The 17,238-nt window shown below is 38.8% G+C and overlaps 1 protein-coding gene across 1 annotated transcript; it reads right to left on the minus strand.

Moving 5' to 3' along the window:
• Nucleotides 1-5,699: 5,699 nt before the first annotated feature.
• On the minus strand, nt 5,700-6,683 carry LOC124989372 (olfactory receptor 10C1-like). The gene has a single exon (XM_047559250.1). The coding sequence runs from the start codon at nt 6,660-6,662 to the stop codon at nt 5,700-5,702; it is 963 nt and encodes a 320-aa protein (XP_047415206.1). The 5' UTR covers nt 6,663-6,683.
• Between the last annotated feature and the right edge of the window lie 10,555 nt (nt 6,684-17,238).

Raw genomic sequence — 17,238 nt, forward strand, 5'->3', positions numbered from 1 at the left:
GTTCAATGCACGTTGACACCCCCCAGATTCAGGTCAGGCCCCTGGGGGCTGTGCACCCACCTGGCCAGCCACTCAGCAGTCTCCAGCTCTCAGCGGTGCCTGTGCTGTCCCAGGCCCCTTGTCCCTGGACTCTGGCTCTGTCTGCCTGCTAGGTCACCACTGCACAGGTTGTGGGCAGCTCGAAGTCAGCCAGCTGTGCTGGAGCAAATTCTGGGGTCTGTGAAGGAGAGACTGTGTCCCGGATCCATGTTAACCCCACCCAGCACCCCAGCGTGTGGCTTTTCAAGGCATCTTGAAGTAACTAAGGTAAAGGTGGTCTCGTGGAGGGCCGGGAGCCAGCCTGATGGGCATCCTTTCAGGAGGAGGTCAGGACACAGAGGCCCACCATGTGGGACGACCATGTGGGCACAGGGAAGACAGCATCTGCAAGTCAACAAGAGTGGGCTCAGGAGCAGCCACGCCTTGACCTTGGACTCCCACCTGCAGAACCAGGAGCAGATTCTGTGACGCCAGCCCCAGGTGTGGCTCTGCTGTGGCCACAACAAGACAAGGCCGGCGAACACGTGGCCTCATTGACCCGGCTGCTGCCCACCAGGCCCTTTGGCTCATGGTGTCCTGCAGGTCCCTGGGTCCCATAAGGCCTCGTGCTCTGTCTCCTGGGTTCCCTGCCATGGTTTCCACCTCCCAGATCACGGAGCAGTGGACAGGGTCCATGGAGGCCTGGGCCATAGCTAGAGGAGAGGGAAGCCATGGGGCAGCTGTCTCTTCACCTCCATCCTCTTCACCGGGGAGGGAGTGCTCGCCAGCCGACCAACGGCCTCCGCTGGACCCTTCCCGTGTCCTCATGATTCAATGAGTCCTGCCATTGCTGTACATACAAACGGCCAGGAACATCAAGTGCCTTGATTCAGGGATTTCGTCTGTAAGGTGCTTCCTGTGCGAGCAAGGACAGCTGGGAGGCTGGCCAGCAGGGCCTGGGGACAGATGTGCAGGGGACAGGGCTGGCATGGAGGCCCTGATGTAAGGGAAGGCTGTTGGGGCAGACTGGAGGCCCTGCAGGGAGGCTGGGAAGGGCATCACCCTTCACTTTCTGCTCAGTCCCTTCCCATAGGTCAAAGCTCGGGGAGGCCCTGCCCACCTGCCACAGATATTGTGGCTCCGGCACTTGTCTGCAGCCCTCCCTGTGACTGTGCTCTGATGTCCTCTCTGTAGAGCCTATCTTAAACTTTCACTGGGGGCACACAGCAGGGCATGTGAGGCCTGGGCTCGGCCCAGGTGCCCACAGTGCCAGCGCTTGCTGTGACAATGGGCTCCGGATCCTTATTGTTACTACTTGCCTCCTGGGTGAGTGGCGTGGAGGCTGGAGTAGGGACGAGCTCCTGAGTGACGACAGGCAACTCATCCAAACTCAGTGTCTGACCTGGAATCGGTGCTTCGGAGATTCCACCCCCACTGGAGCACCTGTGTGCTAACTAGTCTCCAGATGACCAGCCACTAGTCTCCAAGATGGCACCTGTGCCACTGTGTGTCTAGTATCATACCCCATGCTGAGCAGAGCTGACCTGTGTTGCCTGAGTACCTTGCCCCATGCCCAAACCCCTCTGCCCTGCAGAGGCCCAGCAGGCTCAGGGCTGGACACTGCAGAGCTCACAGCCTGACTGCTGTGACTGCAGCATGACCACATTTCAAACTTTATCTGATTTTAATTCATTCGAATGTAAACAGCCGCACGGCCACTGTCTAGCACAGGGCAGGCAGCAGAACTTGAAGCCAGGGAGCACCACCTCTGAAAGGGCCGCCCGCCCGGGCTGCAGGTCGCTCCTGTGCTCCTCTCCAGTGCTCCTCTCCAGGACAGGCAACCCCATGCCTCTCGTCAGGGATCCTACCTGGGGCTTTTCCACCTGTGGGGAGACTCCAGGACACAACCACCTGGGATGCACATGCACACCACCACCATCTCCCAACCCCACCTCCGTTATTCCAAGAACGCTGCCCTTGTCTCTGAAGCAACTGTGCTGATTTTTACAGGCTGTCCAAAGGAAAAGTCGTACAACTCTGAGAGTCACTGGGGTTCAGCTAGGAATGGTGCGATCTTGTAACCGGTTCTTAAGCTCAGATACTCTTGTATCAAACTCAGATAACTCCATTTCTTATTATATACAGAGACTGTAAAGTTCAGATGCTTTTCTGTGTGTGCAGAGGTGACAGTGGAATGAACACACCATGGCTCTAGACAGTGGTCCAGGGAAGTGAGCATCTCTGCACTAGAGCACCCAGAGTCCCAGACAGTGACAGCTGACAATGATGAGGACGGCGATCACCCACAAACTCTCTGAAGAAGCAGCGAGGACGGGAGCAAACTGAAATAGAACTGAAGTACTTCACAGGCCAACACAGTTCAGGGCTGGCACTGCAGAGCACTGGCCTAGCATGTGGGGGCCCAGGTTGCACCCCAGCACCACAGAACAAAGTTCACCAATGACAGGGAAACTGCAAGAGAAGAACATTCAGAACAACCAGGACTATTGGAAAATGCAGGGGAGGGAGGGCTGAGTGCTGCCACCTCAATGTGCGGGGCATATAGAACGGCTCACGTGTCTGATTAGAGCAGTGGGGCGGGCCCTTCCAAAGCAGGGAGGGAACCATCACAAGACCCAGCTACCCACTCCCTGGTGTCGACCTAAAATTGGCACACTACGCAACACAGCCACCTTGGTGTTCACAGCAGCACAATTCACAATAGCTGAGTTATGGAGCAACCCAAGTGCCCGTCAATAGATGAATGATTAAGAAATTGTGGTATATGTACACAATGGAGTTCGACTCAGCCATGAAAAGGAATGAAATCATGGCATTTGCTGGTCAAGGGATGTAAATGGAGAACATCATGCTAAATAAAATAAATAGAACTCAGAAACTCAAAAAATAAATAAATAAATAAATAAAATTTATGATCTCCTTTTGGCAAATGCTTTCTTTATCTATCACCCATTACTTTCAAACCCTGAACTTCCTATATTTTATACTCTGCTGGTTCACTCATTATTGAACCAAATAAACCCTAGTACAGTCTAAAAATCTGTTTGTATGAGAATTTTGCTTTAAGGCAGAACACATTTTGGATTTTTATGGAAACAGAAGACCTGGTTTACCAAGAAAAGAGATTTATGACATGTTTTCTTCATATTTTAAAGCTCAGAGTCACTTTGTGTATTATTTAGGTGTTATTTGAGGGTATTTTAAAATATGAATCAGAAGTTATTATTTCCATAGCATTTGCTGATTAAAATCAAAGGAGAACCTTTCAAAGTGAAACATGAAATCAGCCCCCAAATCTCACAAGTTAGGAAGACATTTAAACACCAGGACATGACTTCCTGGCAAAGACATTCTCTGGTTACAGTTTATCCTTTTCACTCTTCTTTATCTCAGAGAAAAAGAATGAAGGGAAACAGAATGCCTGGACTGAATACTGATCCATCTTGTAGTTGCAGTGGGGTGAAGTGGTCCAGCCATCTGCTCCTTGATTTCCGCAGGTAGAGGATGAGGACAGTAGCAGCACAGGGGAGGTTTTTAAGGTCAGATTGAACAATACATTTAATAAACTTGAACTTTCACTTTTTTATTGCCCCAATTAAAAAAATGGTAGTTACCTTTATTGTTGTTTTGTTGTTGTTGTTATAGGTGGTGCTAAGGAAAATGTACACTAAATGTTCTTGAAACCAGACATCACAGAGTCTGACAATCAAAGTTAGTAAGAAATTTCTAACTATTCAGAAACACTTAAAAATAAAATATTGAGAATAGATATATTTAAGACATTAAACCTCACAATGTCCTGAATATGCATTTCAGATGCTTTTAAGAATGAATTGCTTTCAAAGCACTATGTTTTGCTAACAAAATATATCATGGAATTGATTGGTATGGACATGTGATTAGCAAATAAAAAGAAACAAAAATACTAACATAAATTTGCATTGATAATTGCTGGATTGCAAGAATATACCTGAGTTAGATTAGGATTTTTACTTTTTTATACTTTATAAATTGTTCTGAAGAGACAGATATGTCAATTAGATGTGTTAATTCCACAACATAAGAATGTATAACAATATCACAATGTATCTCATGAATAGGTAAAATCATTGCTGTTACATTTGATTTTTACAAGTAAAAATCAAAATATTTCATGTAAAATTTTTAAAAAGTCTGCAATGAAATGTTTTATTACTTTTAATATACATGAACTACATGCTTATTGAAGAAACCTTAAAAACAAAAGAAAAAATCACCGACTATTTGACTACCTAGAGAAACTACTGTTAACATTTCATCTTGATCCTTTTAAACTGATTTATACAGTTCTTACAGAAACAAAAGGGGCCTATTTTACAAACTGTTTTTAATTCACTTTAATGCCTAATAAACCATTCATTTTCCCTAGATTAATAAATAGTAATTATCATCTCTAATATCTGTATATAATTCCTGCCCATAATTATAGCATAACTGCCAACCATTCAGCTATTTTTACATGTTCAGATTATTTCCATTGCTAATTACTATTTATACATGCAAGGGAAAAACATAATTGTTATATTTAAATTAATTGGACAGTTTTTGGTCAAATAAGGGTATCTGGCAAAACACACACCTTGGTCAATAGAGAGTATTACTATTATCCCCAATAGTAGAAATATCACATTATGAGAGATTATATCCTATATTTGGCAGATAACCTTAAGTCATGATAACATCACAGTTCTCCACTGTTTTTTCATATTGTAACTATTATATGAATAGCTATTAATTCCTCCTAGGTTGCCTTTCTGAGAACTGGATGTTCAAGTGCAAGACAATGCCTTTGGGCTATCAAACTATGTTGTAATTGTGTTCATTTCTCCGAAGAACAAGTTTTTGGATGATCGCTCAATATATTGAGTCAGGATTCATCTGCACAAACGAAAATTTTTTAAATTACATAAAAATTTAAAAATGATTTATAGTAATTTTGTGTAGTTTAGTTTTCTTCTTTCATCTTTGAATTTTAATATTATTTTGGTTTCTTAAAATAATTTTGCCATGGAAACTCTTGACCTAAATTTCACATATCTTTTTTTAATATTTTAGAGCAAATACCTCTGAGACCAAGAGTTTGGTTGTTTTGGTATGTTTACAAATGTATGAATGCATGCACAATTTGCAAAAAAGAATTCTTTGACTCTGTATTATGTGGCAATAATTATGGTTGAAGAATCTTGAAACATTTTTTATGGAAGGAAATGATGTATGTCACAGAGTTATTAGGGAGTTAAGAGCTATGAGAGACAGACGTGTGGAGGGCAGAAGTCAGATAGATGCCCCAGAGTCTAGAAAATTCCTGAGAATGTGGAGTGAGAATTTGCCGAATTTCTGAGACATAACCTGTTAATTTTAACTTTTAACTTAGACTAAAATATTTTGGAAAACCTGTCTAGTGTTGGCCATAACTAAAATTTTTTAGAAGCCAACTTTCTTTGACAATTTGCAATCAGAAGTTACCTCTGAGTACAGTGATAACTCCAGAATTACAATGGTGATTATAAAAGAAGTTCCTTATAAGACAGATGAAAAAGTGCATAGACTTTTGTTTGTTTGCTCTTGGTTTGGGTGTGCATCCTTTTCAAAGAGCAGATAAGCACGGTCCTGGTATCTGTCTATCCATGGTTCAAAACTTTTCTATTACCCAGTGTTCTCCGGAGAGCTGCCTTGACTTCCTTGTTTCGTAAACTATAGATGATGGGGTTGAGCATGGATGTCACCACTGTATAGAAGAGGGCTAGGAGTTTATCCACACCTGGTGAGTGGCTAGCCTTGGGCCTCAAGTAAGTGACAGACCCTGAACCATAGAAGAGCGTTACTACAAGTAAGTGGGAAGAACAGGTGGAGAGAGCTTTCCTGCGGCCCTCAGGGGAGGGCATGACCAGCACTGAAGCTAGAATCCTGCCATAGGAAGCAATGATCAATAAAAATGGGCTGGAAATGCAAAGGATTGCCACCACAAAGACGGCAACCTCATTGTGGGATGTATCCCCACAAGCAAGTGCCAGGATAGGTGGGAGGTCACAGAAGAAGTGGTCTATCTCACAGGGGCCACAGAAGTCTAAGGAGAAAATATAATTGGTTTGGCCCAAGCCTACCATGCATCCCACTCCCCAAGAAACCACTGCCAAATGGGCACACACCCCTCGACTCATTCGTGTTGCATAGTGGAGTGGAGAACATATGGCCATATAGCGGTCAAAAGCCATGGCTGCCAAAAGGCAGCACTCACTGATAGCAAATAAGGTGAAGAAAAACATCTGGGTGGCACAACCCTCCCGAGAGATTCCTCGGGCCTCACTCACAAGACTCTGCAGCATCTTGGGTATGACAGAGCAAGTGTAGCCAATCTCCAGGAGAGACAGGTTGGCCAGGAAGAAGTACATGGGGGTGTGGAGGACTGGGTTGGTCCAGATGGCAAGGGCTATGAGGGCATTGCCCGTCAACGATGCCAGGAACATGAATAGGATGAGGGTAAATAGAAGAGAACACTGCTCGGTGACTTCAGAGAATTTGGCAAATGCAAAACGTTTTACAAACAAGCTGTTGTCCTGCCACAAGGAGCAGTTGAGGCTCATGTCCTGGAAAAAAGAACAGCAAAGTAACCAGAAGGAATCCTCAGAGGAGGGAAATAGATCACTGGGTTAGTTTTAAAGAGTCCTGGTAACTCAGAACGAGAAATTTCTTACCTGTGATTCTAAAATTCAAAAAGTTCAGAAATGACTACTTATTCTCATGGCTCTTTAAACCAAATCTTTTTCTGTGTTCACAATATCAGTTGATTTCTCCAAAATGTACTTAGCTACCAAGCATGAAATAGAAAAATGTTAATGGTGGTTTGATTCTCCATGCCTTCCTTCAATCAGTTGTCAAACACTACCAAATGAAAGTCCTCTCTTATCTATCCATTTCTCTCCATTTCCATTGCCACTGACATGCATTCTTTACTGGTTTATCCACCAAACATCGAGTCCAGGCTGTATTGTATTTACTCTTGTAAGCATTGGGGTTAGCAGTGAACAAAACCCATTTCTCCTCAAATGAGACTTGCATTTTATTGAAGGAAAACAGAAGTCAATAATTGTTGTAATGTGTAGAGTTAAAACCAATGTATGTTGTGGTGACTGACAAAGTTTAAGTGGGTGGTCACAGCCAGAGATATTTTATCTATGCTGTACTGCTGAGATAGTTACAGTGTTGGAATTTATTTTTTCATCTTAATATTTTTCATCTTCCATTCTTTCTATGTCAGAGCATTTTTTGCTAAATGAAAATTATAATTTCCAGCAAGTTAAGGTTCCTATTTATTAATATGATTAATGCAAATCTATGAATTGGGTCATTAACAATTAATAGACATTTTTATCTCATTCTTTACTCAGATGGACTTTAAGTTACAGGCCCATCAAACTGCTTGCATATATTTTGCCTGCACATATTTCATTTTCTTTGTGATCATTTTCTCCTGGGGCCTTGGCAATTGCTTCACTGATAATTTACCTAGTCAACTGCCTTTTTATGTTTGAATTCCAGCATAGCTTTGTCTCCTCTCTGGAAGCTCTTTCTGACCTCTACCTTCTTTGTTGCTATACTAGTCAGTTATATTGGCATCGGATCTGCTATTTTGCTACTGCCATTATTCTCCCTCCTGCACACCACTTTACAACCCAGATTGTTAGCCTGTGAACTTCCTCGCCAACCTCTGTTTCCTTGTTATTAACCCGCGAAATTCCACTATTTAAAAATGGCTCCACCACCATTCCCTCTCTCTCTCTCCTCTCCACTCTTGCTCTCTCTGTCTGCTTCTCTCATTCTCTCTCCCCTCCTGTCTCTCTCTCTCTCTCTCTCTCTCTCTCTCTCTCTCTCTCACCCTGCAGGCAGACACTCTGCCCGTCTGCTTAATAAAATCTCTTATGTGAGTTCCCCCGTCCGGAGTGATTTCTGGGTGCTTTTCAAGTTACATCCTCCTTCATCTGCATTCCCATCACCTTATAACTGCTGTGATAGTATTTATTATGAACCTGCTTGATTATTTGAGAGTAGCCTTACCAATCAGCAAGTTCTCATGTGATGGAAAAAGCTTTACTGCTTAGCTTCACTCTGGCTACCTATACATATTCTGACCATTTTTGCATATGTTTTCTAATTTAATCTGATCACTCTTAACTATCTGAAGTGTGACAGCTATTTTTCTTTGAATCAGATCATTACCAACTTTTGATGAAATATTCCTTGCTCTTTTGTAGGTGTACTAAAGATTAGATTATTCATTTTGAAATGTCACCAACCAAAAATCTAACAACATTTTATCTGAACAGAGCAGAAGAATGAGGAGCAATAGAGTCTATCTACTCATTGGCATAAACCATGATCATGTTTATGGTGCATTCGTTAATATCACATCATTGTTTATACCACATTATTTTTTAGGCAGTATATACAAAAATAGGCTTTTAGAGGTACTAAATTATTTTGAATAAACAAAAATGATACTTGTGTCTACAACAAACAAAGTGTACATTTTCACTCATATATATACATCTCTACACCCATGGAGAGAAACACATAAACAAAAATACTGAGTGATATAATGTTAAGAATATTCTGGACAGGGCTGGGGATGTGGTTCAGTAGTCAAGTGCTTCCCTGGCATGCATGAAGTCCTGGGTGTTTTGTCTCCAGCACCAAAGGGGGAAAAATACTCTATATTTATTCTACATTATTCTATATGGGTTCAAATCTTAGAATAGCCATAAAATACTGGGCTAACATTAACATTTTCTCAAACTCTGTTCTCAAATTGTTTATTTACAAAAAGAGATGATAATGTATTCCCCATGAGTTTGCTGTGAGGATTGAGTTAATTCACAGAAGCACTTAAAAAGTGATTAAATGCTCAAGTATTACCTCCAGCAGCACGTACACATATGAACCTATATATACATGCCATGTCACAGTAGAATTACCTTGCATCTTCTCCCTTTGCGAACATTTTGTATCGAAATCACTAATCTTTTCTACAATTCATCAACTTCATCTTTTTCTCATGATTTTTCTATACATCTGTCATCATGGAGAGAGGAAAAATAAAGAATACATACAAAAGCACAATTGCCTCCGGAAGTTTATGCCCTGGGCAAAAAAAGTTGTGCATTGTAGGTCAGTTTGTAATCCTTTAAATTGATTGTCCACAGATCTATGCAAAACTTTCAAAAAGTTAAGAAGGGAGAACAGGTAAATTGACCAAAAAGAACAACAACTCTATTAAATATGAAGTTGCATCTCTACATGATTATATGAACCCTCAATGCACACAGCTAGTGCAAAAATTGCCTAACATTGAATAGCCTGTTAGGATGCATTAACACTCATTTGAAGTACTTATAAACACTTTCCTTGCACTGTGATTAATTTAAATGTTTGTATTTCTCATGTAGTAATACAATTCACTTAAGGTAGAACCAAAAAAATTAAGACAATGGTTAATTTTTCTTTCTCTTTTTTTAATCTAGAATATTTTCTCAACTATCTTAAATCTTCAATAATAGGTTATGCACTTACATAGAGGGCTCTGGATGTGGAGAGTTTGTCATCTCATTTGTTAAACTTGTAGGTGTGGATCTTACCCATTGTATATTCCTGCCTTTGGGAGGAACTGCAGTGTGTTCGACAACACTGAAGGAGAGACCAAGTGGAAAGGTTCAGCCATAAAAAAGGAATGTCTGAACATTTTTTAACTGCTGACATCAAGATTTCCTTCCATAAATGCCTTTGTTCCACTTAGATTTTTGATAGCAAATGCAAATCCTTGTTTTGGAGATGGGGGTTAGCAATGTTGGGGAAGGAGAGAAACCTTCTGGTGGATGGGACACAGCTTTGTATAGTATTCTTTGTATAAGAATGTTTTATTTTATTCATTTTTGTTAATGTGGTGCTGAGAATCAGAACCCAGTGTCTCACCTGTGCTAGGCAAGTGCTCTACCACTGAGCTACAGTTACTATCTTCAAATAAAACCTGCTTTATAAAAAAAAAAAAAACCCAGAATGTTTTATTTTCATTATTACCTATATAGGGAGATTAATATGCTCATAACAGAGGTAAAGGACTTCAGAAAGGAGTGTTGGCAACAATCAGAAAAAATGGCACTCAAATCACCTTTGCTTCTCATTTGATACATTTTCTTGACTTAAAGTCTCTGATTATTTCCTCACAAAAGTAGGATGATGAAGTTCTTCCTATCTTTTGTTGTTAAGCAAAAAGTACAAACACTATAGAGGTGTACCATGAAAAAGCAGTAAGTAATGCTCGTTAAAATGCAAAACCTTATGCCCTTTGTAGTCTCATGTTAATAAACTCTAAGGATACTGCACGGGTTATTCTATATTATTATCGATCTATAAAACAGCCTATATGTAGAGTTAGAATAAATTAATTTAAATAGGCACTGTCATATAATATGAATATACAGCAATTCCATAGATGATGGTAAATTATATTTTATTTCTATTACTATAAAATTGCATAAAACTATGTAGCTGCTAAACACTGGTAAGGTTCTGAAGGCTTGAGTCATGAAGTATATTTTCAGTGGTAGTTGGATATAGGCAAAACATGGGAAAGAAGATAATATTAATAGCTCAAAGAATGACTTCACTTGTCACTTTACATGGCTCTAAGATTCAAGATAAGTACACTCTATATAGTTCTAATTTGGAAATAATTTGGAACGACGGATTCATTTTGGATTGTTGTCACATAATTAGAAATATTCATTGATTGGCCCAGTTCCTTATTTCATCTGTTTTTATCATGAGATGCTTCATTTTTTTCTATCAGCCAAAGGAAATATATGATACACTGTTAGACAATGCATCTGAAACAACTAAAGCCGTGTCTCACACCAAGAGTCCATAAATGTTAACCTTCATTGTTCTGCAATTTTTATTTCTAAAATGGTTTAATAGTGCATAAAATTTATGAAAATTGTTCATGAAAAGATTATTAGGGGATTGTCTATTATTTTCTACAGTCACCCCATAGTCACTTCATTAAGGCCTTAACAAAAACTACAGTTATTTTCTGATAGGGTGACTGAGTCTCTGAATAAATTGTTCTGCTCCTCAGAGAAGTAGAAAGTAACTAATTGAAATAAATTTGAGAAATAGAAATTCTTTTAGCATCAGATATCCATTTTCACACTTTACTGTCTTCAAAAGTCCTCTATTTTTAACACATAAGCTATGATACATACCTTGAATCATAAAATTTAATGGGGAGAAGTAGATGGTTATTTTTTCTCATGAGCCATGCCCTGATTTTCTTGATTTTCTCTGTACCCTTTCCTTTATAATTTCATCCTGACATTCAGAGCATGTAAATCTTCCTCATCCTCATCTCTTAGATTGTGCAAAGAGAAACCTTTGTTGTAGCCAGGGACCATGTCTGATCTCAGGAAGATTGCATGTCTCATGAGAGAGGAGAGAGTATTGTGTCCCTCCTAGCAATGCCCAGTTACATACCTCCCCCACCACCAAGTATGAACTTGAAAGAGAAGCATACAGGGTTGTACTGATCACACGATGATACATTTGAGCCTTCCTCTTTCCTGAAAAACAATGCTTTATAAATATATTATACTTCAGTTCTCCTCTGTGTTCTGAGTCCTTATCCTTACACTCACCCCAAGAGACATAATTTCTCCTCACTGGAGAGTGTCAGGAAGCAGTTTGATTCTGCCTCTTGAGAATTGTCATGGACAGGTCTGTCTCTATTTGTAGGCAAACGCTGATATGTGGGAAGCAAAAGAAATAAATGTAAGAGGTTGATAAATTAACAGTTAAATGTAATGAACAACATATTAATGGTAACTGTCATCCAAGCTATGTATACAGTATTATATAAACTCAAGTGAAATATGTTATTTTAACCAATTCTTTGACCATTCTAAACTATTAATATAAAAATTATTAATATGTTTTTTATCTGAATTAAGCATGTCATCAAAAAGTTATGAAAATGGTGTAACTTCCATTTCATAACATGTGGACGAAGTCAATATTTGTTCTGATTATTATTCAGTCAAGTTAAATACTTGAATAATTAATTACTCAAATTAATAAGTTACATCATCTAGTACCCAAGTTTGACAATGCATCTACTTGATTCTATTAAAAGTAAGCACAATAGAATTGCACATTAGAATTATGTTTTAGCATAGTAAAAGAACCAGGCAAGGAACTGAATGATTATTATTAAAAGGAAAGTGAGAAAAGTACTGAATATATGTGACTTAAATGATATAAAGGCAAAGGTGAAAAACTAGGGAAGAGCAAATGTCATTTAGTTAGGAAATTCTCCTTATTATAACTGCCTTAAATATCTTTCTTTGAAATTTCACATAACACACTTATTGTTCCACTCTTTCTTATTCTAACTGGTACTTTTCACATTTAATACTCCTGAATTAGAATTTGATTGATTAAATGTAGTTCTTAACAGTTATCATCATGAAACAGGTATAGAGCCATGGGGAGTTTTACTAGATTTATGAGGACTGGACAAAAGTGTTATCTTCTCTTACATTCTCTACTTCCTTAGAGATGGAATAATGAATTTACTTATTTGTGGTAAATGCATTCAGTTAAAAAACATATTTCTCAGACTTTCTTGTAGTTGTTTAACTAATTCTGGATAATAAGATGTGAATCGAAGTAGGTTGGATATCCAGGATGTTTCCCAGGGAGGGAAATGTCTTATTTTTACCTTTTTCCATCCATCTACCTGTTCTGAAACACAATATGATTGGCTGAAGCTTTATTCAACAGCTGCAGAATAAGAACAACTGACAAAGTTAGGAGTTATTAGGACAGAAAGTAGGAAAATGGAGTCCCAACAAACTGGACTAGGGATAAGAGATATAAACTTTCATTTCTTTAAAGGGCAGCAGTATTTTGAATTGTTCAGTATGTAACCCACTAAACCTTATAGATTCAGGATTAACTTCTCAAGTAGGTGGTTGAATTAGAAAAGTATTTTGTGCATAGTATCTATCATTTTTTTTTGTACAAAATCATGTTTATTGTTATTTGGATTCAGAAGGTTACATACAGCAGCATTTGTTTATGTCACAGATTATACATATCTGCATTCCCTTGTTCTGTCAGCAGAGAGATCCCACAAGTAGTGAGCATCCAGATCTTGGTTTCTAATACCACTTTCTTTTTTTTTTTTTACGTTTACATAGGGCAATGATGTTTATTTTTTTTCCTTCCCCCCCACTCCTCTTTTCCCTCTATACAGTCCTTCTTTCCTTCATTCTTACCGCTCTCCTTATCCCTAACCCTAAACCTAACCCTAAACCTAATGCTAACCTCTCCCACCCCCCATTATATGTCCTCATCCGCTTATCAGCAAGATCATTCGTTCTTTCGTTTTTTCAGATTGGCTTATCTCACTTAGCATGATATTCTCCAATTTCATCCATTTGCCTACAAATGCCATAATTTTATCATTCTTCATTGCGGAGTAATATTCCATTGTATATATATGCCACAGTTTCTTTATCCATTCATCAACTGAAGGGCATCTAGGTTGTTTCCACAATCTGGCTATGGTGAATTGAGCAGCAATGAACATTGATGTGGCTGTATCTCTGTAGTATGCTGATTTTAAGTCCTTTGGGTATAGGCTAAGAAGTGGGATAGCTGGGTCAAATGGTGGTTCCATTCCAAGCTTTCTGAGGAATCTCCACACTGCTTTCCAGAGTGGCTGCACTAATTTGCAACCCCACCAGCAATGTATGAGTGTTCCTTTTTCACCACATCCTCGCCAACACCTATTGTTGCTTATTGTTGCTTGTATTCTTGATAATCGCCATTCTAATTGGGGTGAGATGAAATCTTAGGGTAGTTTTGATTTGCATTTCCCTCATTACTAGGGATGTTGAACATTTTTTCATATATCTGTTGATTGCTTGTACATCTTCTTCTGTGAAGTGGCTGTTCATTTCCTTAGCCCATTAGTTGACTGGATTATTTGTATTCTTCGTGTAGAGTTTTTTGAGTTCTTTATAGATTCTGGAAATTAGTGCTCTATCTGAGGTATGGTTGGCAAAGATATTCTCCCACTCTGTAGGCTCTCTCTTCACATTTCTGATAGTTTCCTTTGCTGAGAGAAAGCTTTTTAGTTTGAATCTATCCCAGTTGTTGATTCTTGCTTTTATTTCTTGTGCTATGGGAGTCCTGTTAAGGAAGTCTGATCCTAAGCCGACAAGTTGAAGATTTGGACCTACTTTATCTTCTATAAGATGCAGGGTCTCTGGTCTGATTCCGAGTCCTTGATCCATTTTGAGTTGAGTTTTGTGTAGGGTGAGAGATAGGGGTTTAATTTCATTCTATTGCATATGGTTTTCCAGTTTTCCCAGCACCATTTGTTGAAGAGGCTATCTTTTCTCCATTGCATATTTTTGGCCCCTTTGTCTAGTATGAGAAAATTGTATTTATTTGGGTTTGTGTCCATGTCCTCTATTCTGTACCATTGATCTACCTGTCTATTTTGGTACCAATACCATGCCGTTTTTGTTACTATTGCTTTGTAGTAGAGTTGAAGATCTGGTATTGCGATACCCCCTGCTTCGCTCTTGCTACTGAGGATTGCTTTAGATATTCTAGGTTTTTTATTCTTCCAGATGAATTTCATAATTTCTTGCTCTATTTCTGCAAGGTACATCATTGGGATTTTAATTGGAATTGCATTGAATCTGTATAGCACTTTAGGTAGTATAGCCATTTTGACAGTATTAATTTTGCCTATCCAGGAACATGGGAGATCTTTCCATCTTCTAAGGTTTTCTTTAATTTCTTTCTTTAGTGTTCTGTAGTTCTCATTGTAGAGGTCTTTCACCTCCTTTGTGAGATTAATTCCCAAATATTTTATTTTTTTTGATGCTATTGTGAATGGGGTAGTTTTCCTAATTTCTCTTTCTGAAGATTCATCACTTATGTATAAAAATGCATTGGATTTATGAGCATTGATCTTGTAACCTGCTACTTTACTGAATTCACTTATGAGTTCTAAAAGTTTTCTGGTGGAATTTCCAGCTTCCTCTAAATATACAATCATGTCATCCGTGAACAGGGATAGTTTGAGTTCTTCTTTTCCTATTCGTATCCCTTTAATTTCTTTGGTTTGTCTGATTGCTCTGGCTAGAGTCTCAAGGACGATGTTGAATAGAAGCGGTGAAAGAGGGCATCCCTGCCTTGTTCCAGTTTTTAGGGGGAATGTTTTCAGTTTTTCACCATTTAGAATAATATTGGCCATGGGCTTAGCGTAGATGGCCTTTATAATGTTACGGAATGTTCCCACTACCCCAATTTTTTCTAGTGTTTTGAGCATGAAGGGATGCTGTATTTTATTGAATGCTTTTTCTGCATCTATTGAAATAATCATGTGATTCTTAACTTTAAGTCTGTTGATTTGGTGAATGACATTTATTGATTTCCGAATGTTGAATCAACCTTGCATCCCTGGGATAAAACCCACTTGATCGTGGTGCACTATCTTTTTAATATATATTTGTATGCGATTTGCTAAAATTTTGTTGAGAATTTTTGCATCGATGTTCATTAAGGATATTGGTGTGAAATTTTCCTTCCTCGATGTGTCTCTGTCTGGTTTAGGTATCAGGGTGATATTGGCTTCATAGAACGAGTTTGGGAGGGTTCCCTCCTCTTCTATTTCATGGAATAGTTTGAGGAGTATTGGAATGAGCTCTTCTTTAAAGGTTTTGTAGAACTCGGCTGAGAACCCATCTGGTCCTGGACTTTTCTTTGTTGTTAGGCTTTTGATGACCTCTTCTATTTCATTGCTTGAAATTGGTTTATTTAAGTTGTGTATGTCCTCCTCGTTCAGTTTAGGTAATTCATATGTCTCTAGAAATTTGTTGATGTCTTCGAGGTTTTCTGTTTTGTTGGAGTATAGATTTTCGAAATAGCTTCTAATTATGTTTTGTATTTCACTCGTGTCTGTTGTGATGTTTCCTTGTTCATTCCGAATTTTAGTAATTTGAGTTTTCTCCCTCTTTCTCTTTGTTAGTGTGGCTAAAGGTTTATCAATTTTATTTATTTTTTCAAAGAACCAACTATTTATTTTGTTAATTTTTCCAATTGTTTCTTTTGTTTCGATTTCGTTGATTTCGGCTCTGATTTTAACTATTTCTTGTCTTCTACTACTTTTGGTATTGGTCTGCTCTTCTTTTTCTAGCGCTTTGAGCTGTAGTGTTAAGACGTTTATTTGTTGATTTCTACTTCTTTTTTTGAATGCGCCCCATGAAATAAATCTTCCTCTAAGTACTGCTTTCATAGTGTCCCAGAGATTTTGATATGATGTGTCTTTGTTCTCGTTTACTTCTAAGAATTTTTTTATTTCCCTCCTGATGTCTTCTGTTATCCATTCATCATATAATAATGTATTATTTAATCTCCAGGTATTAGAGAAGCTTCTGTTTTTTTATTCTGTCATTTATTTCTAATTTCAATCCATTATGATCTGATAGAGTACAAGGTAGTATCTCTATCTTCTTGTATTTGGTAACAGTAGCTTTGTGGCATAAAATATGGTATATTTTAGAGAATGATCCATGTGCTGCTGAGAAGAAAGTGTATCGTTCTTTGTTGGATGGTATATTCTATATATGTTTGTTAAGTCTAAATTGTTGATTGTGTTGTTGAGATCTATAGTTTCTTTATTCAATTTTTGTTTGGACGATCTATCCAGTAGTGAGAGAGGTGTGTTAAAATTGCCTAGTATTATTGTGTTGTGGTCTATTTGATTTCTGGAATTGAGAAGGATTTGTTTGACGTATGTGGATGAGCCAATGTTTGGGCCATAGATATTTATGATTGTTATGTCTTGCTGGTTTATGCTTCCCTTAAGCAGCATGTAATGTCCTTCTTTATCCCTTCTGACTAGTTTTGGTTTGAAGTCCACATTATCTGAGATGAGGATGGATACTCCAGCTTTTTTGCTGTGTCCGTGTGCATGGTATGTTTTTCCCCATCCTTTCACCTTTAGTCTATGGGTGTCTCTTTCTATGAGGTGAGTCTCTTGCAGGCAGCATATTGTTGGGTCTTTCTTTTTAATCCAATCTGCCAGTC

This window comes from Sciurus carolinensis, chromosome 7, assembly GCF_902686445.1.
Source record: "Sciurus carolinensis chromosome 7, mSciCar1.2, whole genome shotgun sequence".
Lineage (NCBI taxonomy): Eukaryota > Metazoa > Chordata > Mammalia > Rodentia > Sciuridae > Sciurus > Sciurus carolinensis.